At 48.8% G+C, this 25354-nt stretch overlaps 12 protein-coding genes across 12 annotated transcripts; 5 read left to right on the forward strand and 7 right to left on the reverse strand.

Moving 5' to 3' along the window:
- Positions 1-187: 187 nt before the first annotated feature.
- Positions 188-565, reverse strand: N7479_004060 (uncharacterized protein; the record flags this gene model as incomplete). The annotated part of the gene is made up of 1 exon (XM_057251757.1): positions 188-565. One exon carries the CDS (start codon positions 563-565, stop codon positions 188-190), a length of 378 nt encoding a protein of 125 aa, XP_057111082.1.
- A 102-nt stretch (positions 566-667) lies between these two features.
- N7479_004061 (uncharacterized protein) lies at positions 668-1051 on the reverse strand (the record flags this gene model as incomplete). Its single annotated transcript, XM_057251758.1, has 1 exon — positions 668-1051. The coding sequence occupies one exon, from the start codon at positions 1049-1051 to the stop codon at positions 668-670; it is 384 nt and encodes a 127-aa protein (XP_057111083.1).
- A 133-nt stretch (positions 1052-1184) lies between these two features.
- N7479_004062 (uncharacterized protein) lies at positions 1185-1601 on the reverse strand (the record flags this gene model as incomplete). Its single annotated transcript, XM_057251759.1, has 1 exon — positions 1185-1601. One exon carries the CDS (start codon positions 1599-1601, stop codon positions 1185-1187), a length of 417 nt encoding a protein of 138 aa, XP_057111084.1.
- Positions 1602-2446: 845 nt separating this feature from the next.
- N7479_004063 (uncharacterized protein) lies at positions 2447-4987 on the reverse strand (the record flags this gene model as incomplete). The annotated part of the gene is made up of 8 exons (XM_057251760.1): positions 2447-3370; positions 3422-3982; positions 4037-4305; positions 4358-4511; positions 4564-4662; positions 4712-4845; positions 4895-4912; positions 4960-4987. The coding sequence occupies 8 exons, from the start codon at positions 4985-4987 to the stop codon at positions 2447-2449; spliced, it is 2187 nt and encodes a 728-aa protein (XP_057111085.1).
- Positions 4988-5796: 809 nt separating this feature from the next.
- Positions 5797-6690, forward strand: N7479_004064 (uncharacterized protein; the record flags this gene model as incomplete). Its single annotated transcript, XM_057251761.1, has 1 exon — positions 5797-6690. The coding sequence occupies one exon, from the start codon at positions 5797-5799 to the stop codon at positions 6688-6690; it is 894 nt and encodes a 297-aa protein (XP_057111086.1).
- Positions 6691-7222: 532 nt separating this feature from the next.
- Positions 7223-7471, reverse strand: N7479_004065 (uncharacterized protein; the record flags this gene model as incomplete). The annotated part of the gene is made up of 1 exon (XM_057251762.1): positions 7223-7471. One exon carries the CDS (start codon positions 7469-7471, stop codon positions 7223-7225), a length of 249 nt encoding a protein of 82 aa, XP_057111087.1.
- Positions 7472-8270: 799 nt separating this feature from the next.
- N7479_004066 (nitrogen permease regulating protein NPR2) lies at positions 8271-10238 on the forward strand (the record flags this gene model as incomplete). The annotated part of the gene is made up of 5 exons (XM_057251763.1): positions 8271-8313; positions 8376-8804; positions 8857-8993; positions 9052-10086; positions 10218-10238. The coding sequence occupies 5 exons, from the start codon at positions 8271-8273 to the stop codon at positions 10236-10238; spliced, it is 1665 nt and encodes a 554-aa protein (XP_057111088.1).
- A 344-nt stretch (positions 10239-10582) lies between these two features.
- N7479_004067 (histone acetyltransferase NGG1) lies at positions 10583-12729 on the reverse strand (the record flags this gene model as incomplete). The annotated part of the gene is made up of 4 exons (XM_057251764.1): positions 10583-11575; positions 11626-11900; positions 11963-12091; positions 12207-12729. The coding sequence occupies 4 exons, from the start codon at positions 12727-12729 to the stop codon at positions 10583-10585; spliced, it is 1920 nt and encodes a 639-aa protein (XP_057111089.1).
- Positions 12730-13999: 1270 nt separating this feature from the next.
- On the forward strand, positions 14000-17200 carry N7479_004068 (60S ribosomal eL15 domain-containing protein; the record flags this gene model as incomplete). Its single annotated transcript, XM_057251765.1, has 8 exons — positions 14000-14101; positions 14171-14717; positions 14767-15401; positions 15958-16068; positions 16143-16229; positions 16440-16596; positions 16685-16911; positions 16977-17200. 8 exons carry the CDS (start codon positions 14000-14002, stop codon positions 17115-17117), a joined length of 2007 nt encoding a protein of 668 aa, XP_057111090.1. The 3' UTR covers positions 17118-17200.
- Positions 17201-17989: 789 nt separating this feature from the next.
- Positions 17990-21674, forward strand: N7479_004069 (HECT-type E3 ubiquitin-protein ligase; the record flags this gene model as incomplete). Its single annotated transcript, XM_057251766.1, has 3 exons — positions 17990-18518; positions 18587-20701; positions 20752-21674. 3 exons carry the CDS (start codon positions 17990-17992, stop codon positions 21672-21674), a joined length of 3567 nt encoding a protein of 1188 aa, XP_057111091.1.
- A 304-nt stretch (positions 21675-21978) lies between these two features.
- On the reverse strand, positions 21979-24151 carry N7479_004070 (FAD dependent oxidoreductase; the record flags this gene model as incomplete). The annotated part of the gene is made up of 4 exons (XM_057251767.1): positions 21979-22496; positions 22816-23806; positions 23871-23996; positions 24047-24151. 4 exons carry the CDS (start codon positions 24149-24151, stop codon positions 21979-21981), a joined length of 1740 nt encoding a protein of 579 aa, XP_057111092.1.
- A 517-nt stretch (positions 24152-24668) lies between these two features.
- N7479_004071 (uncharacterized protein) lies at positions 24669-25064 on the forward strand (the record flags this gene model as incomplete). The annotated part of the gene is made up of 1 exon (XM_057251768.1): positions 24669-25064. One exon carries the CDS (start codon positions 24669-24671, stop codon positions 25062-25064), a length of 396 nt encoding a protein of 131 aa, XP_057111093.1.
- Positions 25065-25354: the final 290 nt, after the last annotated feature.

The raw sequence follows: 25354 nt of genomic DNA on the forward strand, positions 1-25354 counted from the left end.
CTGTCTTGCATACCCCTAGCTTTTCTTTTTGGTCTTTACGCCACTCGACAGCTCGAGTTTTGGTTTCTCGTTTTTGCGTGATATTGGATTTCTACAATGTAACGAATTTTACGTTTACTTTTAAATCTACTTCTCTAAAATGATGCACATGAAGTCAATAAGCAAAATATAATGTTCTTTTCTCTTCTCAAAACCCTAGAGAAACTAACATCCCCTCAATGGAATCAATAACAATCCCATTCGTCCTCCGTCCATCAGTATTGACGAGAATATCCGCCCAGTGTACCAAAGAAGCAATAATATCATTGCACATAAGCGGCACGTTATGGCTATAAAACCCGTACGGTTTCGCCTGGACATAAGCATTGCCTCGAGCAGTAGCCGCCATAGCCACAGAGGCATCCTTAAGCCGATAAACACTACTAACAAGCTCATATAGGCTCTCAGCAACATTCTCACCAGCCCGGGGATTCGCCCTCAGAACTCTAGCCTGCATTTCTAAATCGAAGACGAACGCCGCGCGCTCACGTTTAAAAGCAGATACAGGACCGGGTCGGGTAACCATAATCGCAGAAAAGGGTACGTCGAAGCAAAAAAAAACGATATACGATATATAAACCAGTAGTAATAAACCAGTAGTAAAGGATAATCCAATTCTAGAATCTATCTAAAAACATAAGTTAGCCACAATCTGGTCAATCACCCTCGCTACAGTAATAAGGACATCAATGCAAAAATTGTCGCGCAGTCGATCCGCAAGATAAGCACACTGGCCCTTTAGTGCGGCGCAGTGCATAGGAACATCGGTCTCGTAGAAGCTGCTCTGGGGGACAAGGACGTAGGGGTGGTGGCGGCTCTCATAGGCCATCTTCATAGATAGAGACGCGACGATATCGAGGTGCTGGATAATCTGCAGCCGGAGGTTCGGGATCATGTAGGCGCAGCTGTTGAGGTCGTGGCGCAGGAAGGTCGACTGCTGCTCCAGGAGGACTACCAGGTCATCGCGCGCCTTGCGGAAGGCCGTGACACGGGCCTGGTTGATATGTGGCATGGTGACTAGAACTATATGGAAATGGAGATGTTAATGAGAACGAAAGTGCTGGAACGTACCTGGGAGCTGGGACTGAGATTCAACTACAGCTAATGCTGATGCCGAAGCGACTCGACGGAGTCGAAATAAGAGTCTAGACAAAGCCCAGGTTAGCGAGTGAACGCTCTAGATAAAGAGCGATCCGGTGCTCGGTGCCCTCGTTAGGCGTGTGGATGTGGTCGAAAAGGGTCTCGGACATCTGGCGGGTGTCACGGCCGATCTGGTCGCAGACGGCCGGGATGGCGAAGAAGAAGTGGTTGAAACCCTGGGAAGCGACGTAGTTCATATCTCCGGCGTCGGTAGTAAGAGCCTGGGAAGCCCACTTCACCTTATCGGCCTGAACCTTCAGGGAGTGGACGTTGAGAGCGATCTCGACAAGGTAGTTGCCCTCGGGCAACTGGCGCAAAGTGGCGATGTAGGAGCGGATGTTTCGTACAAGGATGTCGCGCTCGGTCCGGTACTTCTGGATAGCTCGAGCACCGCGAAAGAGCCGTCTAGCTATAGAAGGCATAGTGGATACTGGGAGGGATGAGTAGATGAATGGGATGTATCGCTTACCTGGTTAGGGTTAGTGGTGGAACTGTGGGACTGAAACTCGAAGTAGAGTAGAGTAAGCTGGTTGTGCTCTGATGCTGTGAGAAACTGTGAAGCGGATGATACCTTGAAATGCTCGAGACATTGGGACCTATTTATGCATTTGTAACTCGCTTGGTTGGAAAGACTGAAGACAAAGCTGTCATCAGGAAGAAAATAATGAAAGACATATGGGTTATTGTTGGGAATCTTTGTTCTCTTTGTTCTTGATATCTGTCAGTGGTTATGATGTTCAAAGAATTTAGTATCCAAGGCAAATATAGTTCCAAGGTAGGTAAACTTACTAAGGCTTGGTTATAATTTTAACCTTGCAAGGCCATTGTTAATTTCTTTGTTTTCTATCAAGGTAATGTTAATCATCAAATTCTGATATCGATTGTTTATTCGCCGAGCTTTGGAATTTGTCTTGACGATGTAGTCTAGTTTCGGTGTCACCTAGGGCCCTCAAGGGTGGACCAATCTTGTTGTTCGTATAGACATGCAGAGCTGATGTTCAGGGACAGAAGTGCACAGTAATTGATGTAGTGATTCGCGCATGTGAGTCTTTTTCAGACAGCGATCCATTCCTATGAAAAGAACAGAGACCCAAGATAGGACCAGCTTCAAGGTATCCAGACATATTTCCATTGGCGAAATAACAGATGACAAGGTCAAGAGCAAGATGGCAGAAAGGGGTATCATACACAGTAAAATTGAAGAACAAGATAGAAAAAAAAAAGAGGAACAGATCCATCCGCCTACTAATATGAAAAAAGATCAAGCCTATAGCTCAATTTCCTCCTCTCCATGATTATCACCCGCCGAAACAAGCGACACATCTGTCCATGCAGAGAAAGTACCTTCGCGCGCAGCCAGATAAGCAGCAATACGTGCACGACGTGAGTGACTGACTGTTTCTTCTCCTTGTGCTGGGTCTTGTAGCTCATTTTCAACGGAATTCCGGTCTGGAGAATCAAATGCTGATTCGGAGACGGAGAGAGAAAGTATGTCTGTGCGTTGACTGTCTGGTTGCTGGGTGATTGGACGAAGAGATGTAGTGCCATCGCCAGTTAAGTCAATGATTTTTGTAGACGTGCTTGGCTCAGATCTGAGTCGGAGTCCTGTGGCCGAAGGTTCTAAATCTGGATGGTCAGATATGAGCGTATCCTCTTCTTCACTTCCCTCGTCACTGGCAGGATCGAACCTGTCTTCTTTTTCTGTCGGCCATGTAGACGGGAGAGGATTGACTCGAAAGAGGTCAGGCTCTGCATGCTCTTGGAGATAGCGGTGTGCTTGACGGATTTCGTTGCGCCTAACCCTGGCTGCCTCTTCTGATTGACTCAATTGATGTAGAGAGTCCTGCTTCTGGTCATGACGATGGCTTGCATCGGCAGTATCCAGACTGAGATCTTCAATGTCACTACTGGTTTCTTGTGTAGACTGTGTGGAGAGGTCCATGTCGTATCGGGCCCTTTTTCTTGCGCGCAAATCTCCCTCGTCGTCAACATTATCAGTTATGGTCTGCCGCATGTGAGTGTCGTGCGAAAAATCGGTTCCTGAACAAAGGTGGCCGAACAGACGTCTGATGGAGACGTCTTCATTCCAGGTCTTTGGATCCACAGTGCATGGATGAATGTCTTTGGGCCGGAAGGCAGCTACGAGCTCACATAGTTCGGAGTAGGAAGAGTGTCGTGAATATGGGAATCGCTATAATGCCATCAGAGAAGATTATGGAAAGAAAACAGCAGTGTCACTTACTATCGTGTTGGGCAGATCTGGCTGGGACAATCGGCTAGAGGTATCCGATGGACCATGGCTTAGAGCGGTCACAAGATTCTTCAACGAAATTTCGCCCTCATCCTTCACGCCATATGTATCAAGCGAGAGTGCTTTCTTCCTCGATCGGAACGCATCCAGAAGGGCACCTCGCACCTGAGAAAGGGCCTGTTTGTCCTGGACATGTTTCAGACACAGCTTCTCTAATTCAGCCAGTGCAGATTCATCCGGTAGCTCGAGTTCATGTGTTTGGTATAGATCCCCAATACCACCGCCTGCGCCGACCTCGGGGATTTCCGCACCACCAGTTGTGCGATTTACGATAGGCACAATGTAGACCGCGTTATTACCGCGAGCTGCCGGGCATGAGACTCCAGGCTCACAACTGTGGATTCGGCTTGACTTGTCGTTGCTTAGGCAACCTGTTACAGCTTCGTTTCCTAGCTCAAAGCCACATAGAGCAGGGGCTTCATTAACACCCCTATTGCTTGGGGTCTGGACCAGAGACCGATAAAGTCCCATCTGGTACCGATCCACATGAACCTACGCTATATTAGCGAGTGCTGTGTTTAAGCTGCGTGATATTCATCACCTCACCTTTGTGTTCAGCGCAGCTGAGAGCGCTATCCAGGCATCCTCGTAACCGAACGTCCATGCACGGAAGTAGAATACTGTATCATCAGGATAAGCTTGGACTTTCTGCAGCAGCTCAGACAGACCTTCAGCTTTGGAAGGAAACTCCCGGAATGGATTTGTCTTGCTTGCAAAGGTAGAGTCCAGATACAACTTGTCCAGTCGTTTCTGGCCCAGAGTGTACGGTATCAAGATCGGGTGACGAACCAAGCTGCTGACCCACCATGTCTCGGCTTGAAGATGATCAGCCAGCAATCCAACCAAGACGAGACATCATCAACTCACCTCGGATGTCCCCTGTGTAGATAATTGCCTTCCCACCTCCTTCAATTAGAAACATCACAGCCCCGGTGCAATGGTTCGCATCGAACAATGTCACCTTGATGCGACGTCGGGGTGTGAGGTTGATTTCCGTGGGGGTGTTTAGTGGAATTGGGCGCTGTGGGGGATGAGCTCTGAACTCTAGTCAAAGTTTAGAATACGATACTCACCAGAAGCTTGGCAAGGTGCTTATAGTGCAGTCGGCGTGACTCCAAGATGCCTTTATTGAAGTTCATCCGATGGGGATACTTCTCAATTCGGAGGAGCAGCTGCAAATAATCAGTTTAGTGAATTTCAGTAGGATGAACATGAGTATACCTCTCGCGTGGCCGGCGAGCAGTAGATAAACGGGGCCCGAAAGGACTCGAGACCCTGTAAATGATCGCTGTGCACATGGCTGAGGAAGCAAGCTAGTGGCGCAGGCCGCTCTGGGCACTTCCGAAAGTGGTCAACTGTTTTTCTTAGCCGTATGTATGTGTTGACCTCATATGTGAGACTCACTGCGAATCTCCGGAAACTCTGGCGGATGATCAGCGTGGAAATGACATTGGAAGGTCCGATCTCACCCTCTACAATGCCATCGAAGGTCGACATGGCAACTTTGGAACTTCTAGATTCTGAGGTCAGACGGTATTCTGCATACCCAGGGGCTCAGGTGAGGATGTTCTGGACTACTGGATTGTTGGACCTGTTGATTCCCTATTTTCACGTGATATGAACATAAAACTCAAGGCCAATAAAAGTTCAAACGGGTTTCATAATTTAGAGCATTATGATTCGATGAATCATATACCTACATGTAGGTAAATATGTATGCGTCCACGTCCAAGTCCATCCAGGCAAGTTAACGGTGCATCGTGGCCATTGCCAACGCACACTTACTTAGGACTCAGCTATAAAGCCATGTAAGCCCAGGGCTGTTGTCTTCCCAAACTATTGCTTTATTTTCTTTTTTTCTCTTGTTTCTTTTTATTTTCTTCTTTTCTTTTTTTCCCCTCCTAAATGACTTCAATGGAACGCCTGTGAGACCTTCAATTCCCTAAGGGTCAAAGAGCCGAAACGTCAGCTGGGCACCTGATCGGGATTTTCTTCTCTTCTAATATTATCATATCCATTGACCTGGGTTACGAGAGCCCAGGGTGAAGAAGTATTTCTGTTATAATCTCGAGAATTTATTGTACACGTTCTCCCTAGCGTGTACCCCACTGCCAACAACTGAAAGCACTCCCCCAAAACATCCAAACATCCAAACGTCCCGGGAATTTGACAAAGGGCAAGGGGGGACACTCCAGGGCTGGATATCCGGAACTATCACATTCCAAGGAGTCTGGGACGACCTTGCCTCCTTCATTTGCTCTTTTACTTGTTTAACTCCTTCCACATCCCGAGGTCCGAATTTCACCATGCGTAGACCATCCGTGGGCCAGATCGTGTATAACGCCACGTTTCCACGACCTCGCACAAACGAACCAGGGTCGTTTGGTGCTCATATTACCCGAAACCTCGTCCCAGAAGTGCGTGTCGAAACATCCCTTTTCTACGGCTCGCTAGACTGCATCGAAGCGCAGTACCCGGGGCTGGACTACTCGTATGGACCGCATCGCATGCGACTGAGTCGATTCCCATGGCACCGAAAGCTGTTCCAGACCTTCGATGAACTCCGTCTGACAGAGGAGGAAATCTCCAATCTCTGTCGGTGGGAGGGGACCAAGTCCGCGCGTCAGCGATACGAGGCAGAAGAAGGGATCACAGTGCGGGACACCACGGCTCACTCAGTCCGACCGGCATCCCCCCAACCCGCCCCTTCAATCGAGATCCACTTCAACGACTGCGACTTCTGCGGGACAGAAGAAGAAGAAGACCAGAGTATCGAGACCCAGAGCAATGATACAGTCCGTGCGATCGATTCCCGTGCCTCCAGTTACCAGTCCGCCGAGGAGGAGCATGAAATCGAAGAGGAACTCAGCGATGAGGAAATGGAAAGTTGTGGTGTAGCCCTCAACAACCGGATCCTTGCTGCGATGGCCGCTCGCGACCAAGGCACTGATGTGCCGCTGGATGAGGACTGGGAACAATGGCTGAAGGAGGCCGGAGAGCGTGGCGGGTTCGAGATGGTGCAAGCCATTCGTGCGAACCAGCCTTTGACTCTGGTCGCCGATAACGTTCGAATCCCACGCGGTCGCGGTGCGGCTCGTGTGGTGACAAGGGCGGCCTTGTTCACAGTACCCGACAGCATTATCGCAACAAACACTGCTCTTCCATCTACATCCAATCATACTTCCGGCACGGCCCAATGACTGCATACGATTTACTCAACCATCAGACCCTTGAAATAGGGCTTCGCTATGATTTGTGTTTTTTTTTTTTTTTTTTTTTTTTTTCACGGCGCATCTGACCTCTTTCGCATTGTCTGAAGTGGACTGGCTCCTTCTTCTTGGGGTTCTCTTTGCTTTGCGTTTGCTTTGCGTTTGTTTTATCTATATCCATTGCTCTACTTACGCCTCCAGAAGAGTCTCTTGCTTACGCATAGATTTCGTTGTCTCCCGTCTCGTTTTCTCTAATACCCTGATGTTCCTGTTCCTTACCATGCGTTGTTTGACTTGTTAACTCTTTATTTGCTTTGCCGAGGATATTCATACTCAATGTCATAATCGGAGGGTTTGCAGTAAACAGCAAAAGTTATTCTAACTTATTCAGAAATATATTTATGAAATCACTTATGATCATGATCGTCCAATAGGTACTGTGGAGCTCGGGATGTAGACTGGAACTTCCTTGATATTAAACGTTATTTGAAAAAGCTAGTATCTCGAAACAAAAAGGGTGAAATCAAAAAAACTCGTCATCTTCGGCACGAACAAAATCCCATGCTATGCCATCATCTCTAGTAGTGCTGACTGCGATCTGTGTGCCCCCGTGTATTCGCATCGGCAAGAACCCACTGCCCTGTTTGACGAGGAGGACATAGCCGCCATCTGGATGTTCTCGAACACAAAACGATTCCCAGTCTCGGTGCCTCTTAGCCTCCGCGATGAATTGACCCCTGTTATTATGCCCGATAAAGGTGCCAGAAACCATGTTTTGAAACCCCATCAACATCTCGTCAGATTCGACGCACGACCAGTAAATACCACACCCACGCTCGCCCAGTTCAGAGACTAGGCGTAAGATACCTTTTTGAAGCCCAATCACGAGGCCTGTATTGGGTTCGCGTATGATGAATGTTCTACCTTTCCAAGGACAATTCCTAGAGCGGATCGTACACAGGCTCCTCGAAGGGGAACTGACGGTTGATCCACCACAAACACTACTATATGTGGGTGTATCACATCCTCCATCTTCTGTGGTAGTGGAAGACATCGTCTCTTCAATCTAGAGAGAGAATGGAGGGAGTGTTTTATTCCTTTCTTGCACACTTTAAGTACGTTCCTACAACTAAGATTAGTTTATCTTGTAGCTGTTATTTGAGAGGAGATTAGAGAGACTTGCCAAATAAAGAACTGTGTGGAAAGCAACCAAAATATGACCGCATAGGTGAAAAAAACCTACAACATAGGTGAGAGGTTCTAAAGCTGTGGATGAATATTAGAGTGCGGGGATACCTAGAAATGATAATATCATGTGATCTTGGTTTCAAGGGGGTTCCGCCAATCAAACAAACGTGATGTCCCAAGCCTAACCTAATTAGGAATAGACCTGGGAAATATTCATTTCGATAAGCTCTCCGCTCCGAGGTCCGCTCCGCAACTGATCTTCATGCCCATGAACATGAACCTCGTTTCAACTCTGTGTTTGATTGGATTTGACCGATAGGCTGCGCTGCTTCATACTTAGCTTAGTTATCACGCATTCCTCCCAACGATACAGCATATCCACGATGATAAAGGCAATCTTCTACAGTAAATTTGACACGATAGAGGGTGAGGACCTTCAATGCTATGATAAACCTTCAATTTGCTTTTTGCTGACTAGTATTATGCAGGGCCTAAAGTTGTTCATCAAGTCCCTGACGGAGCCATCGTACCTTCCCCCACCGCCCCCTCACAACCACCATTTCTCACCTTCTCCGATGTTTCCTTCTTCGTGATTCCCCGCCAGGAGCTCTGTGGAAACCTTTTGCAAGTCTGCACAAACGGATATCGTATCCTAGGCTACCCAATCTGCATGAAGTCAGTTCGGTATGACCGCAATGAGTTCATCTTCAACTTCTGCATAGTCCTCGCCGAGGAGGAAGACTTCAGCACGTATAAGAGCGTGGTGCAGAAGCTTGCAGATCTAATGCATGGTCTGGAAGAGCAAAGTGGTTTCTTGTCCCGCGATTTCTCGAAGAGTGGCGAGGGGAAGGTATACAGTCTCTGTGAAATGTTAATGGAGGACTTGAACAATTATTGCGAGTGCATGATTCCCATTGGTATGCCCATGGATCTGTTTAGCATGATGCTGCTGCTAAATATTCTACCCAGACGAATTGAACACTCTGAACATCAAGCTTTTCCCGATATATCCCTCTCCCCCAACCGTCAAGGCCTGGCAAGTGCCCCTCTTCACGTTGCGATACCAGGCCTTCATGGATGAGAACTGGGACTTGACCATGCAGAGAGTATGTAAAAGATGACACTAGCCCTATGGCTAGAAACACAATAGCTGAACCCTGCCAGATCGTACCACATATCAACGGCGTCAACAGTGTCCGCATCATCTCCATCCTAGCCGACACAGACTTCTCCCTCACCTGCCGCGCCCTCCGACATCTCCTGTACTACGGCTGCCTGTTTATCCTAGACATCTTCTCCTTCTCCTCCATCTACGCCCCAACGGCCCAATTCAGCCAAACAATAGCTTCCGACGAAGCAATGCAACTAGAATGTGCCCGCTACGTAAACCTCCGTTTCGCACCACACCCAGCAATCGGGCCAGACTCCCCTCTCCCTGCAACCCTAGCCCGAACCCCAAGCGCCAATGGCAGCACAAATGGCAGCACAGGAACGGCCCACCTCTCCAGCTCTCTCACCACAGACCCAGCACCAAGCCTCACACGCGATGAATCACGCTTCGACGCCGAAGAAATCTGGCCCCTCCTAGGCGCCGAAGAAGGCCCCTCCAATTCCACCTCCACGACATCCACAACCGCACTCCACAAACCAGCGCTTGTCGACGGTGTCGGGCTTGTCGAGCTCTATGCAGGCCTAAAACAAGGCCAGAGCGTCAAGCAATGGTACGCAGCGCACAGTCGCTCCCTAGCCAACATCGACATCCGCCGTTTCATCACCTTCGGCGTGATAAAGGGCTTTTTGTACCGCGTGCACAAATATGCCTGTGCAACGAGCCAACCTGCGCCCCCGCCGCGCGCTTCCTCGTTCACGCCAACGGCGCTCTCGTCCCGCGCGAACACGGGGACTAATACACCCTATGCGGTCTCGAGTGTCTCGGAGGACGCGCCGATCTCCGCGGTTGCGAGAGCGGAGTATAGTCGTGAGCGGGCTGGGTCGTCGATAAGTGGTGGTCGGAATGGGAATGGGAGTGGAGGGGCGCCGTCGGCATTTTGGGAGGAGGAGGATGAGGTTGTCGGGGATGATGTTCTTGGGAAGTATCTTGATGGTACGCATTGCTTTGATCAGATTTGTACGGAGTTGGAGATGAGTGAGAGGGAGTTGACGGCTAGACTGAAGAGGTATCCTTGGGAGGTGTTGATTGTTCATAGATGAGTTTTATTGGGAGGTTTCTTTTGTTTTGTTTTTTTTTTGGATTGCTGGAATTGATCGATACCCTACTTTTTATTATTTTGGCGTTGAGGTGATCGGGATTATATATATGAGGTACTAAGGCACGCACTATGGAAAATTGAAAATTGAAGATTGGAGAATTTGGTTTCATTGGAAGCTTACAGCTTAAGAATAAGAATACACGGGGATAGTCACATCTGACTAGCTAGATACATGTGGAAAATATCCAGTTTGTATCTTCAAACGGACTGCAACAGAGCCACGCCAAGGGTTAAGCATTTGATGTAATGGAACAGAGAAAGAAAAAAAGGTATCCGCTAACGCCACGCCAGTCCATCATGCATTCGTATCGTATCGTGCGGGAGAAAAATTAAAACAAGGTTGAGATGGCCAAGAGGTTGCCAAAAGACAGAAGACCGGTCGTCGAGTGATAAAGACCGGGAAGAGAGCGGATAGGGTGGAGGTTTTATTCCTCGTCCCAGTTCTCAAGCTCGGCTTTCTCGTATTCCGCCATAACTTCTGGGTCGAAAATCGATTCCCCCTCGGAGGGAATGGTAGTCTTGATGTCGTCAAAGATAGGCAGGAACGCCTCGTTCCAGCGACGACGACGGTCCATGACAATCTTGGCAGCATCTCCGACAGCAGGACGGGAAACACCCGCAGCACCAGCGACATGACTGCCGCCACCTGCGCCGCCAGGCCGGTGCTTGGGCGGAGCGCCCTTCTTGCTCTTTCCCATAGTACGGGTACGCTTGAGATAGGCCTGTTGGACCTGAGAGTCGAGATCGTCTTGGATGGTAGTAAACTCAAGCATGGCCATGTGCTCCTGGGCAATCTTCAGAATGCGAGCTTTGCGCGCATTGTTGGTGACGATTTGCTTCTTGAGCTCGCTTTGGAGTAAGCGGAGTCGCTCAGCAACTTCATCATCATAGTGAGCGTCGTAGTCTGGATTATCGTCTGCACCGAGGAAACCGATGAATCGCAGTTCGGCTTTAGCGCGTTCATCCAGTTGGGCATGATCTAGCTTTGCGACTGAAGTTTTAAAGTCGTTTGGATCTGCGTCGCGGAAGGTGGTTGCAGCAGGGAGTGGCTTGGTTTCGTTTTTGTTCTCCTTCTCCTTCTCAACAGGTGGTGGTTGATCGATTTCCATTGCGTCTCCACCTAGTCCACTCACACTACCAGTATCCCCATTTGCGGTTGGGTTGGAATCTTCGGGCAAGGTACGGTGCTCGTAACGGAGAAGAGAGCAGAGTCGGCTGAGGAGAGGTCCAACTGAGATTTCGTTGGTTTCGGCTTTATCATCAGTCAGCTGTTCAATGCTGCCGCGGCCTTGATTCAAAGGCAGCTGGTCCTTGTCATCTTGACTCGAGTCGTATGACACTCCATCCTCCTCCGCCCAAATTTGACGATAGTTTTTCTTTCCACGACGAGGCATGATGAACGGGGTAGTGCGATCACCCTGGGGCAGGTTAGCTTATGTTGGCATGAATATAGCTGCAGCTGACTTACCCTTTCCTTCAACCAGGCAATGTCCTCTTCAGTGAGGGGTCGGACGTAAGGTTCAATGTAAGTCTGGAAAGTATTCGCGCTGACTTGGTTGGAAGGTTTGGCGTTGCTGAAGTCCTTGTCAGGAGCCACACCAGCTGCCATGTGGGCCAGATCGGTCTTGGGGAAGTGGGCGACGCTGTAAATCTCTTTCTTTTCATCGTCCGTCATGCCTGGTAGCACCTCTCGGATGTCGTAAATGGTCGGGTCGTCAAACTTCAGCGGGTTCTCGCCAAAGACTTGCACATGAGGAATCGCAGGTTGGGGCTCAGGTTGGTGGGAATCGGCGCTGGTTTCAGACCCGGGGGTGCCGGGGGAGGGCCTTCGCCAGCAGTGGTTGTACCGTTGGGGGACATCATTGATGGTGGTGAAAGCGAGGAGCTTTCATCTGATATCGCATTCTTGGAGTTTTTCGATGCTGGAGAAGCCGCTTTTGATGGTTAGTGAAGGTTGAACGGTGGGGAAAGCGAAAGAAGATCAGAGTTGCGGAGATGGGTCGGTAAAAACAAAGAGTGGGAAGAAAGCGCGGAGTTGGAATCTCTTACCTCCCTCAACCTTAGTCTCAGCTCCATCCTGGCGCGCTACCTCATGTGCGCCATGATTCAATGGCCGTTCCTCCTTTCCACTTGGGCGTTCTTTACGCTTCTTCAGCTTCCCGCCCCTATGAATATCGTCGTCCTCTTCGGTTTCCCGTTTCAACTTGGAGCGATTTAGAACTTCACGATCAAGCTCCTGATCTTCCACTTCTCTGCGCTTTTGAGACATCTCGCGCATTCCAGCATTGCAAACCTCGCCCCGAACGTCGGCCATGTCGCTAAGGCCCTTCAGGTGCTCCACCAATGTCTCAAGTGTTTTCGAATCTGGAATGTTCTGCGCGGATACCAGGTCCAACACATCGGAATATTGCACACTAGCCAAGTCAATGTGTTTGGTAACATCATTCTCCAAATAGCTTTGGATGGGCAATGATGGAATAGTGGGAGCACTAGCGCTGGACGGGGTAGTATTGCGGCTATGCGACTGGCGCGCATCGCGGCCTTTGCCTTTGCCTTTGTATGCGGACGGCATGGTGTTTCTTCAGACCGCTGATCGGATGAAGGGGAAAAGAAAGGATAAAACGATCAAGACGCGGAAGACAATATCAACGAAAAGAGAGATTGGTCAATAGAATGGATCCTAGGAGATGTGGATGGGACTAGACAGACACATGCTGTCGTTGATCCCTGTGAGCGAAGAAGAATGAAAGGAGGTTGACTATCCCCCAAAGGTGTCTGATCATGGGCTAAGCAGATACAGAGCAAGAGATTCTCTCACAGATGAATTATGGCTTTCCAGAGGTGATGATGGTGGTCGCTGGCGATCGCTGGCGGTCGGCCAAGCATATACACGTGATGGCGATACCCGTATCATCACGTGCACTCTGGTTCCTGGCTGGAAATGAGGCGCAAAGTTCATCCATGGTCCTTTCTGCTTTAGTGCACATCCATTGCCGCCTTTTGCTCAGCAAAGCCGAGCACCTAAGGACATAAAGCGGCGACACCCTGATGGGGCAACCACGGTCTACCTACATATGTACCTATGTAGCTACCTATACGTACGTACATAAGTCACTGTTCTATGGGAAATCAGGAGCTATTGAGCTGAGACCTATGCGAGACCTGAAGGCTCACACATGGCCTAACGCCTAAAAATGTGGTGAAGATTGAAGGCTGATACACATCGGGATTCTGGGGACTCCAATGTCGGCTACTCCGATCACATTCTAAAGGGCGAGGCATCAGAGAGTAAGCAAGGTCTTTTATGATTTGCAAGCGTTGAATAATTACTATTTATAATACAATCTCGCTACCTAGGTAAATTCCTATGCCAAGTGTAAAAGCTTGAAAAGTTGCCTGTCGATGATCATTTCCACAAACGGTCTACCGCGAACGGCTATGCTTAACGAAGTATACGATGTAGACCATGCCCTCGGCCATTTTCACTTGCATACTCGTTCACGGAGAGATTTTCAAAATGTGAAACTCATTGTATTTTAGCCAAGACGTTTTGCCTCTTGCCTCGTGGTTGGAACCGGGCTTATTCAACATTCTTGTGACGGTCCCGATTGAATCTCGCATTTTTCCTGCTGTAGAGCTCTAATTAGCAGGATGTATGGGATGCTTCAGGATTGAGTGTCGCCTCAAACGAATTTACCTAAAACCATAGCAGTTGCCATTTTCAAACTCCGCCATATTCGACTTGTTTCCCCTATGCGCACGCCTTCCTCACTGGTCTCAACCATTTAGACCCTGAACTTGACATTTACCTTTACTATTCACCTGACTCAACATCAAGTATCATGTCAACTGCTACTATGTCTACGCGAAATGACTCTGTGGGCAAAGTGGCTACACTTTGGGCAGGTGAAGGGCAAGCATCAAATTCCACCTCGTCAGTCGAAGTAAGTATGCCTTCTTCGTTCAAAATTTGACAGCCTTTGGGGCTAATACTAACTTGCATAATTGCATAGGAGAATGTCGCCTATCGGTTTGTTCTCGATCGCCAGGTTCAAACGATATCAAGCAACAGTATTCCTGAGGATGGATTGGTATCTGGCCTCTTGTTTGTACCCAGTCTAGAGCCGCATGATCCGTGCTATGATATTACCGCTTCATCTGTGCCGTCAAATGTGACCCGATATGAAGACGTGTCAGACTTCGGGTATTCTCTCGTTGGCCTTGCTCCATGGGTATCTGGCGAATGTTCGCTATCGTTCCTCTCTGCCGCTCAAAAGGTCGGGACGCACGCTATGATATTTTTCCAGCCGTCAGATAACGAAACCAGCCTACCACCTGATTCAAATGATCCTCGCTGGGGGATCAACGATGGAGATAAATGGAAAATGGACAACAATTATCCAGTGTATGCTATTCCAGGGCCAGCTGGAATCGCATTGATCAATGATCTGTCATGGTATTCCGATGAGACACTAGACGGCGCGAGAGATAACTCGACCGAGACCGAGGAATTTGTCGTACAGGCCGATACTAGCCGATTGTTTGCCAGGATTGAAACTGGTAAGTCATAGAAATGCGTCATGATCCAAATTTATACTTACTACCACAGGGGAATACACCGCACCGGCAACTAGCGTCTGGAGTTTTGTACTTGCAATTGCAGGAACAGTGCTTATTCTCAGTATCCTCCTTATTATCGTTTATCGACTTATCCTGCGCAAGAGACGGTATCAGCTTCAGAGACGTGTTAATGCAGGTCAAGTCGACATCGAGGCCTTGGCATTGAACCAAATGACGGCCTCTCAAGAGGTGGTCAACAAAATGCCACTTTACACATACTTGGAGATTAACCCTCCAACAGAAGCAACGCTTCCACAAGATAATACATCGGCGAATCCTATTGAGCATGGTTCTGACCACAAGACCAATCCGCTGCTGTCCAACGAATACAATTATGCCCAGGATGATACAGGTATCCAGAAACCTGAAGCAGCGATGATAAAACCTGGACCGAGTGATTCTTGCAGAAGCAAGTACCGCCTGAGCTATACTCAAACAACCTGTGCTATTTGTCTCGACGATTTTGTTGCAGGGTCATCTACGGTGCGCGAACTGCCATGTGGACACATATTTGACTCAGCGTGCATCGATCCATTCCTGGTTGAGAACTGCTGTCTTTGTCCTCTATGCAAGAAGAGTGTTTTACCAGCGGGCTCATACTATATCGCCGTGACAAATGAAATGGTTGAACAAGAGCATCTTTCGAGGCGCTCTTGAATGCAACACATGACTTTTGCTTTTAGTTCTTTAATATTTGATTTTGGGAGGTTATTCCTTCTATGCCAGCATGGAGAGAGCGAGGTTTCTTAAGTGCATTTACCGAGCGTGGTTCTTTGACGATTTTATGTTTCTGTATGATATTTTGATAGTGATTGAGTATCTGGAAATTTAGCTTAAATTCAAACAGATTAATCAAAAACATCTAATTGTGAAATCACAATAAATCGGCCACTTATATAACCTCTCTGTCATTGATGATTTTTAGCATGTCTTTTTTCAACTTCTAGTCATTGGCCTAAAATACAAACCGCACAATAGATATCTAAGGGCAATTGTAGAAACAAAGCGTAGCAAGGAATAACCTTACCTTCCATTTATAACCTTTGATTTTCATTCCATATTCCCACACAAGAAAAGGAGCGAAATTATGAAAGTAGTTATTCGCAGCCTTAGGCAGCGACAAAACATTGACACCTGATATTAAAGGCATTTATTTGGCTCATCCCGTGATTGGCCGCAGTGGGTCAACTCGCTAATCGCTAGCGTCCCACACACAACCTCTGCCTCCAGACCTTTTCTCCCTCGAACTTTTTGCGACAACGACAACCGACGACCTCGTACAGCCGACAAGGTACGTTTATCATCTTTCACAGATTTGATCCGATATCCACCACCAGTGCATTTATCTGACTCACAACCGTACAGATGGGTGCCCTCAAGTACGTGGAAGAAATCCAGAAGAAGAAGCAGTCCGATGTGATTCGCTTCCTGCTGCGCGTCCGATGCTGGGAGGTGAGATAAATCCCTTCGCCCCCGATTGCCTAACATCTCCGCCGAGCACTCTGTGCGTTGCCTTAGGATATGCCGTTTTTTTGTGGTATTGCTAGGCGGCTCGACCAAAAGTCATTCGGCGGAAATGATTGTGGCACGCAAGAAAACCCTTCTGGGCTTCATGTGTCTTGCTATACACTCGTTGAACTTTGCTGAGAGTGCATAATATAGCTCCGCCAGCTGAACGCCATCCACCGTGCCTCGCGCCCCTCGCGCCCCGATAAGGCCCGTCGTCTCGGTTACAAGGCCAAGCAGGGTTACGTTATCTACCGTGCCCGTGTCCGCCGCGGTGGCCGCAAACGCCCCGTCGCCAAGGGTGCCACTTTCGGTACGAATTTTCCTTGTCTAGAGCAGATTTTCTGAAGATCTGTTGGAATTGAAGAATTTTTTTGGCTAATGTGCAATTGTGTGAACAGGCAAGCCCACCAACCACGGAGTTAACCAGCTCAAGTACCAGCGTGCTCTCAAGTCCACCGCTGAGGAGCGTGTTGGCCGTCGCGCTGCTAACTTGCGCGTCCTGAACTCCTACTGGATCAACCAGGACTCCACCTACAAGTACTACGAGGTCATCCTTGTCGATCCCCAGCACAAGGCCATCCGCCGTGATGCCCGCATCAACTGGATCTGCAACCCCGTTCACAAGGTGAGTTCGGCTCGAAGTCCGACTGAAATGCCCAAGAGCTTTGCTAATCAGGTCTTTCTTTCTAGCACCGCGAGTCCCGTGGTCTCACCGCCACCGGCAAGAAGTCCCGTGGTATCAACAAGGGTCACCGTTACAACAACACCAAGGCTGGTCGCCGCCACACCTGGAAGCGCCAGAACACCCAGAGCTACTGGCGTTACCGTTAAGTGCGGTAGTGCACTTTCTCAGTGGTTTCGGTTGGAAAATGTTGGTTACGGCGTGTGGTCATTTATTGAAACACTTCTTTCCCAGACAGTGTTATCCACGTTGGGTTCAACTTTAATGCAGACCGGCCGGTTCTGTTGTTAGCCAAAAAGCCATCTTGTTCTATTTTCAATTCCCCTATTAACGAAGTATGACTGGTTCAACTGCATGCCACTGGTATTGTAGAATGCGTAGACTTAGATGAGTGTTATTTCTTTTGCTCGTTCTATTGATGTATGTATACCTATCGTGAGATTTGGCTGGTTTTCCTCTCTTCCAAGGTTAGTACCATACTTGCGACCCGGCGGGCCAAACCGCCACTAGATAGTATATAGTGTGTCTTAGGGGATCGCTAGCAAGCGGTCTAGTGCAAAAATAGAGATTTATATACCTTGACTGGTTCTTTAACTAATTAACGATCATCGGGACACGAGTTGTTCCACAAAAATAGATCTGTTGCTTGCGATTTCAGGCGGATGATCCATAAATAGAAATTGGTGCCTGAGGCATGAACTACTCCTAACCCCGGCCAGTTTCCCAATCCGTCCACAGACTATGAAATGTTGTTGTAACGGTCCATCACTTTTCTATTGAAGTTCGAGGTGAGATATTTCTTTATTTTGTGAGACATGATTTGCTTACTGAACGTCCATCCCTGGAATAGACCAACCTGACCTGTCCTTTACCAAACAAAGAAGCACTGCCTTACCCCCCACTCCGTTGTCCACGATCTACTCGCATGTGTCTGGCACGAAGGACAAGCTCCACGAGCTGGATACCATACTGGAGAGGTTGAGTTTTGTTAAATCAAATCCAGTAAAATTCATGCGCATCTATGCCTTCCCGGTTTGAACGTCATCCGCCTATCCCTCCTGTCTCAAGCTCTGGCACTGCCGCCATCCCATTACACCCTTCCCAAATCCATGGTCGGGAAACCAGCCCACGCCGCCCAGCTCGGCCTCATGATGTTTCGATCGTGTCCCCAGCAAATGGCAGTATGCCCAGGAGCTCGCAAAATCGAGGACATTCACGCTCGATCAGCAATCCGTTCGCTGGGTTTGGGCGAAAACGGGACAAGACAGCCGCCAAGTATGCGACTTGGGACTCCGACGATGACGATGACGATGAGGTAACCTATCCCTTGGAGCCCGAGTCGTCAAGTCCCCGGAAAGGTGCAGCTGGAAATGATATCGCCGAGGGCAAGTGCCAGACTTGTGATGCTACTGTCCGATGGCCACGGCACTTAAAAGTGTTTAGATGCACCGACTGCTTGATGATCACAGACCTTGAGCCGATTTCTCATGAATCAAAAGACAACACTCCACAAGGGCCTCAGGGTGGGGCGTCCAGGTTGGCAAGCAAAGGTAACAGCACCAATGCTACTTTTGCTTTATAGATTTGTGAAATAAATGCTGATTTTTTCCCCCTACAGTGTTTCCTTTGACGGTTAATCAAACCCGTGGTATGATCGGAGGGTGTCTCAATGTGTATTTTGATAGCCTTTTGGAAATTGGTTCTCGGTCAGGGTTGTTGCCGGACGACGACAGAAAGAACAAACCGCTCCCTGATCTTCCACCAATGCAGACTCATGCCTCTGGTTCAAATCACCTCTCACCTCCGCGCACCGGGGGCCCTCGGAACCGCAGTGCTTCTCATTCTAGTGAACAGGAAAGGTTGGCGGCATCAAAAGAGAACTCAGTTTACTTGACACCGCAATCCGTTCGCTGGGAGGGCAACGACACGCCTGTCAGAGTCCGAGCAAATTCAGATCTCCGATCAACCCCAAAGCTAGACGGTCGCCCGCAAGGTGTTTCTCAAGCTGGGAGCCCTGGGCCTCAAATCTGCGACAATCGAACACCCATATTCAAACAGCTGGAAATTACCATCACCACTGCCTTCAAAGGCTGTGATTGCCTCAATGAATCTTTCACCACACACCCACCCCCTCAATCAGCTCGATCCGCCAGTAATGGCAATCCGCCGAGAATGAAGATGGAACCGACTACGATGCCCCAATCAGCGCATGCCACTCCTGTCTTTGAACCGGATGCCAAAACTCTTCTTTTAGGAGATTTGACTGAGAACTCTGCTTGGTGGATGAATGAATGGGCTGAGGCTGAAGGCCAAAATCCAGCGTATAACAAAGAGAAGAGCAACCAAAAGTCCCGGATGGTATCATCGCGAAGTCCTCGGATCAATTGGATCGAGGTATCCCAGTGGTATCATTTGATTCTGTCTGCGGGGAGTTCTTGGACTGATGTGTGGGCGGCCAAAAAGCCTGACCCCACACGATCAGAAGCGGATTCGATCCGAGCCAAGAGATGGGCGTCTATTGATCCGTCCTTGATCGGGAGACAAATCGGTGAATCTCGTTTACACTTACAACGGGCGCTGTTGAAAGCCACAGAGAGCCTCCTTAAGCGCCCGCGCCGTGTTTTGAAGAAGCCAGAAGATACCAGGTTCTTGTTTATATTGTTAGCGAATCCTATGTTGTCTTCACCTGCGTCATATTGCCAGCATACGCCGACCATGCCGTCTCATCGAGACGACAGACGCCCCTCGCATCCAAAAGACCATCCGAAGTTGGTAATTCGAAACGGAAAACTCTCACACAAAGACTTGCCCAAAGCCTCTGCTCGTCTAGAGGGTTCTAGTCATCACTATGGAATTCTGAAACGAATTCTCGGACTCATGTCCAACTTGCCCAATGACTGCCATCACTATCTCGTGTCTTGGGCTTCCCGTTTCTCTGTCAGACATCTCGAGCGACTGGTAGAACTTATCGGTGGATTTATCACTTACCGGTTGAGTCGTCAGCATGGGCGAAAACGTCCTCAGAACCCTCAAGATGGAGATGATCTAATACCAAGCTTCGCCAGTGCTTCTGGAAACACCGCTGCGGAACTGCACGCTGCTATTAATCGAAGTAGCACGAACAAGAAGTCTGGCAAAACAAGTGAAGACCCCATGGTATACACTGAGGACTGGCAGATCAGAGCGGCGGCAAGAGTAATGTCGCTTTTCTTTACGGCTAACGTCTCCACTGCAACGAGAAAATATGATGGAACTCCGCGCAGTCTTGAAATGCCCAAGAACCCAGGCCCTCGTCAAGGACATATGATTCCGATCAGTACATTTTACAACACGTTGCTGGACTATTCGGATCTAGTGACGGACTTCGAGACTTGGGAAGCTAAAGCCACGAAGTTTTCGTTCTGTCAGTATCCGTTCCTCCTTAGCATCTGGGCCAAAATTCATATCATGGAACATGATGCACGACGCCAAATGGAAGTGAAAGCACGCGATGCATTCTTCAACAGCGTCCTAAACCACATGGCGGTTAGTCAGTACCTTGTGTTGAAGGTACGGCGCGAGTGTTTGATTGAAGACAGCCTTAAGGGGGTGAGTGAAGTTGTTGGTACTGGCCAAGAAGAAATCAAAAAGGGTCTCCGAATTGAATTTTCGGGCGAAGAAGGCATTGATGCTGGTGGCCTGCGGAAGGAATGGTTCCTTCTGCTCGTTCGAGAGGTCTTTGACCCGCTTCATGGTAAGCATTTTCTGATTTCAAGACTTAGATGACCGGCTAATCCAAAATAGGCCTCTTCATCTACGATGATGATTCGCAGTACTGCTACTTCAATCCTTATTGCTTTGAGTCATCTGAACAATTCTTTTTGGTTGGGGTTCTTCTAGGTCTCGCCATTTACAACTCCACCATTCTTGATGTTGATCTCCCGCCATTTGCGTTCAAGAAATTACTGTCCTCAGCGCCGCATGCCAGCGGGCCACAAACGGCTACCTCCTTGCGTTCGACCTTCAAATGCACTCTAGAAGATCTCGCCGAATACAGGCCAGCTCTCGCCAAAGGACTCCGGGGTCTACTAGAATTTGAAGGCAATGTTGCCGAAACATTCTGCTATGATTTTGTTGCCCAGGTCGATCGCTACGGCGAGATCATTAGTGTGCCACTCTGTGCAAATGGCGAGAACCGGCCGGTGACCAACTCCAACAAGCGTGAGTTTGTGGATTTATATGTCAAATATTTGCTAGATACAGCCGTGGCTCGACAATTCGAACCTTTCAAACGCGGATTCTTCACGGTTTGCGGTGGCAATGCACTGTCACTATTCCGACCAGAAGAGATCGAAATGCTAGTCCGCGGCTCAGATGAACCACTCGATGTCAGTTCTCTCCAGGCCGTGGCAACCTACGACAACTGGTCACACCCACAACCAGAGTCGGTCCCCGTGGTGCGATGGTTCTGGGAATTCTTCGAGAAATCGCAACCTCAAGCGCAGCGCAAGATCTTGTCATTCATTACTGGAAGCGATCGGATCCCAGCCATGGGCGCTGCAAGCCTTATCATCCGACTTGCTTGCCTGGGAGATGACTGTCGCCGTTACCCAATTGCGCGTACATGTTTCAACACGCTGGGCCTTCACCGCTATTCCACACGGGAGAAGCTCCAGCAGCTGCTCTGGGATGCAGTTGTAAATAGCGAAGGATTTGGCTTGAAATGATTTGTTTACTACTGCTCAGAATTGGTGTTGTGGTGTTTTTTTTTATAGACGCTGGACGTTGACTTTGGAATGGGTTTCTTTCTTTTGCTTTTCATCCTATCATGGTTTGCTGGTGCTGTCAGTTTTCCTTTCATGGACTGCACATGAGTCTTGTTTATCAATTCGTCTTGATGACCGAGGTAGGCGTTTTCACATCTGCCTTCTTGGACGTTGTTTTTTATTCTAGCCCTTTGCTACTCTGCTAAGAATACAGTACACTTGACAATACACCAAGCTTCATACATCCCTCACTCACCCCCTCCCTTCAAGCCAACAACTCTCCAGCCTTCCACAATAGGAAAAAAGAACTCAAATTCCCCCACCACCACACCAACCCCCTGACCTGACTCCACGTAGGATGATCCACCAAAATATAAACAGCGCCATAGACAATTCGCGCAATAGTATACGATAACGCCGCGGCATTGATCTTCTTCGCAGGGACACCGGCCATCGATGCAAAGAGCACCCCGGCAACCAGCAACGGGAAATTCTCCACCGCATTAGCATGCGCCGACTCATTACGCTTGAGCATGTCAAGCTGCCTACGCGTGATCTTGCCTTCGTGCACAGCAACCTCGCCGTATTTGGCCAGGTCTTCACGTGGCGAGACTTGGTGGTCGAGGCCGTACCATTGTTTTAGGGTGCGTGAGGAGAGGACGCCGTAGGCGAGGATGAAGTTAGATGTTAGGAACAGGGGGCCGTAGTTTGTGGATTTGAAGTCAAGGGAGGTGCGCAGGCCTAGGGTTGTCAGGAGAGATGTCATTTTGGTGGATTGGAGTTCTGTCTACGTAGCCTTGGAGGGATTGGGGGTCGGCCATTAATATAGTTAATTTAGGCAATGGAACTAAAATCTCACCGCATGTCTCCGATGTCATTGGCCCTTACGTTCTGATGCTTACTTCTTGTTTCCCCTAAAATTAGAAACATTCACAACTTAAAAAGCCCACGGTTATGCTCATTTTGAAATCCGGTAAAATGATGATGGGATGGTTTGGCCGAAGGCCTATATACAGTGTTCTTTTACTCTATGTATCTTCTCTATATACCATCCAAGTCATGTAATTACAAGCCAAAGCGCAAGATGAAAGAAACACCTAACGGTACAGGATACCGTTAACCATCTCACCAATCGCCAAGCAACTTGTCAAGCCCGGGCTCTCAATCCCCAACAAATTGACAAACCCAGGTAGACCCTCTTCCTCCCGGACAATAAAGTCCTGGAACCCTTTACCTTCATTGACAGCCCCGCCCCTCCCCAATTTAGGGCGAATACCGCAGTAATCCAACGCGATGGCATCGACATCAACACCAGGCAGGTATGCCTTGATCTCCGGCAACGCCTGCTCCAAACGTGCAGCACTCGGCACCAAATCATCAGGACTATCCACCCACTCAACATCCGGCCCAAAGCGAACACGTCCACCCATATCAAGCGTCAGATGCGTACCAAGCCCACCAGTACCAGGCAAAGTCGCCGGATAAACCAGAACAGAAGTCCTAGGCCTAGACGCCGCATACGAGAAGTACGTGCCCTTAGCATAATGGGGAACAAAATGGCGCTCCTGCGGGAGGAGCATGTTACTGATAGCGCAAGCGCCATGACCAGCGCTATTAACCAGCGTTTCAGCGGTAATAGTAGTAACCGAGCCATCTTCATCCGAGACAGCGGTAATTTTATATCCACCGCGGCCGCCGTCAATAGCCTCGACGTCTGTAACGCGCGTCTTAAACGCAATATCGCCGCCGCGGTCCTCGAAGTCTCCCTGTAGATAAGTCATCAGCGAGTGGCTATCCACGATGCCGGATGTCTCGCTTTCAACAATGCCTGCGTCTGCCTTGACGTCTGGTTCGCGCTGCTGCGCTTCATCACGCCCGACTAGCCGTGTCGGTGCGTCGCCTAGTCCTTGGGCGTGCGCGTGTATTTTCAGACAAGCTTCCCATTGTGTTGGGGTTTGCGCCACAATCCATTTCTTCGTGTTGCGGTGGGGGATGTTGTTTTGCGCGCAAAGGTCGTAGAGGAGGTTGCGGCCGCGGATGCAGAGCTGGGTTTTAAGGGAGTTTGCTGGGTAATAGAGGCCTGCGTGGATTACCTGGTTGGTAAAAATGTGTTGTTAGTTTGTTTGGGTTGGTGGGCTTATCGTATAGCATGCGTACCTCGGAGTTGCGACTACTCGTCTCTGTTCCTGGTGCGTCATGTCGCTCTAGTAGAATGGTTGAGGTGCCTTCGCGAGCTGCAAGTTGTCGTGCGGTCGCGAGACCGACGACGCCTGCTCCAATTACCTTTTATCCAGATTAGCTTAGGTCTGTCTTGGATCTCGGGTGCACTGTACCGCATGGGTGAAGTCCGCATTGGTGGGTCTGGTGCTGGAAAAGCCGCGAGTAGGAAGCTTATTTTTAAGCTTAAAATGCTGCTTAATCAGAGCACGTGCAGACATATCGGGAAGGCGCAGTTGACCAGCAAGCTGCGAGGAAGGGTTGGTAATTCGGAAGGAACCCCGCGACCTCGAGAATAACCTCGGGAAATGGCGCGATGCCGAGTCCGGAGAACGCCAAGAAGATATAGATTGAACTCAAAAGTATACAACCTATCGAACTATAAAAGCGATAGAGAATATAAAAATATACAAGTATACAATGTCATCTTTCATCATTTGACATCTATCATTAGGAGAAGAGAAGCAAGGCGGGGCTAGTCTCTAGTTATATATTGACAAAGGAGCAAAGGGGAATCTCAAAATGCTCGAGTCTTTGTTAAAAACAATTACCTTCACTTTCTTTCATGTCTATATCCGACAACATGGACCGGAGTACATATTTAACTGACCATGCATCCCATAAATTAACCTCACCATCGCACAGTGACCCCATCTCGAGCTATTCATCACAATTACCTTAGGTTCATACATTCATATCAACTCAACTATCTAACCCACACTTCCCACCTCAGCCAATATGCCACAACCAGGTATGTTCTCTCGTGCCGATGGCAGCAACATCGCCGAGATCGACACAGAGGACTTCGTCCACTGGGTGACGGTAGATTTCACCAAGTTCGGCGGACGAACTGCGCCTAACAGCGGCGAGAGAATGATGCGTCTTATGGCCGAGCAGTGCCGATCCGGAGTAGCCACTATTACACCTTTCCCCCAGCATCACAACCAGAAATGCTGTCTCTCGTTGCCAGTTGTAGGAGACCCCGAGCTCGTACATGTTCATATTCTGTGGCGAGCAGCTGAGATTGCTGATTGGCATTGGGAGGAGATCGTGGCTGGTAGGGAGACCATTGATACTAAGCGCATTCTGGGTGATGCTCCATGGTGGTCTCGTGTTCAAGTGAATGGAGCCTAGTATGTACATACATGTATGTACCTAGTCGATCGATTATAGAATTAGAATCTGACTGAAAATGATGCGGTCAATTCAGTTGTTTTATTATCATTTTCAAACCCATAAAGACCGCATAGTATGATAACATGTAGAATGTAAGAAGGGTGGTTTATCTTCAGGCAGGCTTCAACCGATCCCCGGGGGCTATATAATGTTGAATGAAGATGGAAACATGCCGCACTTGCTCCATGACTCCGGCTGCGAGTCCTCCTACCTTAAAATTTATCAATATAATCATATCGAGTAAATAA

This window comes from Penicillium vulpinum (genome assembly GCF_028829585.1).
Source record: "Penicillium vulpinum strain IBT 29486 chromosome Unknown utg000002l_segment0_segment0, whole genome shotgun sequence".
NCBI lineage: Eukaryota > Fungi > Ascomycota > Eurotiomycetes > Eurotiales > Aspergillaceae > Penicillium > Penicillium vulpinum.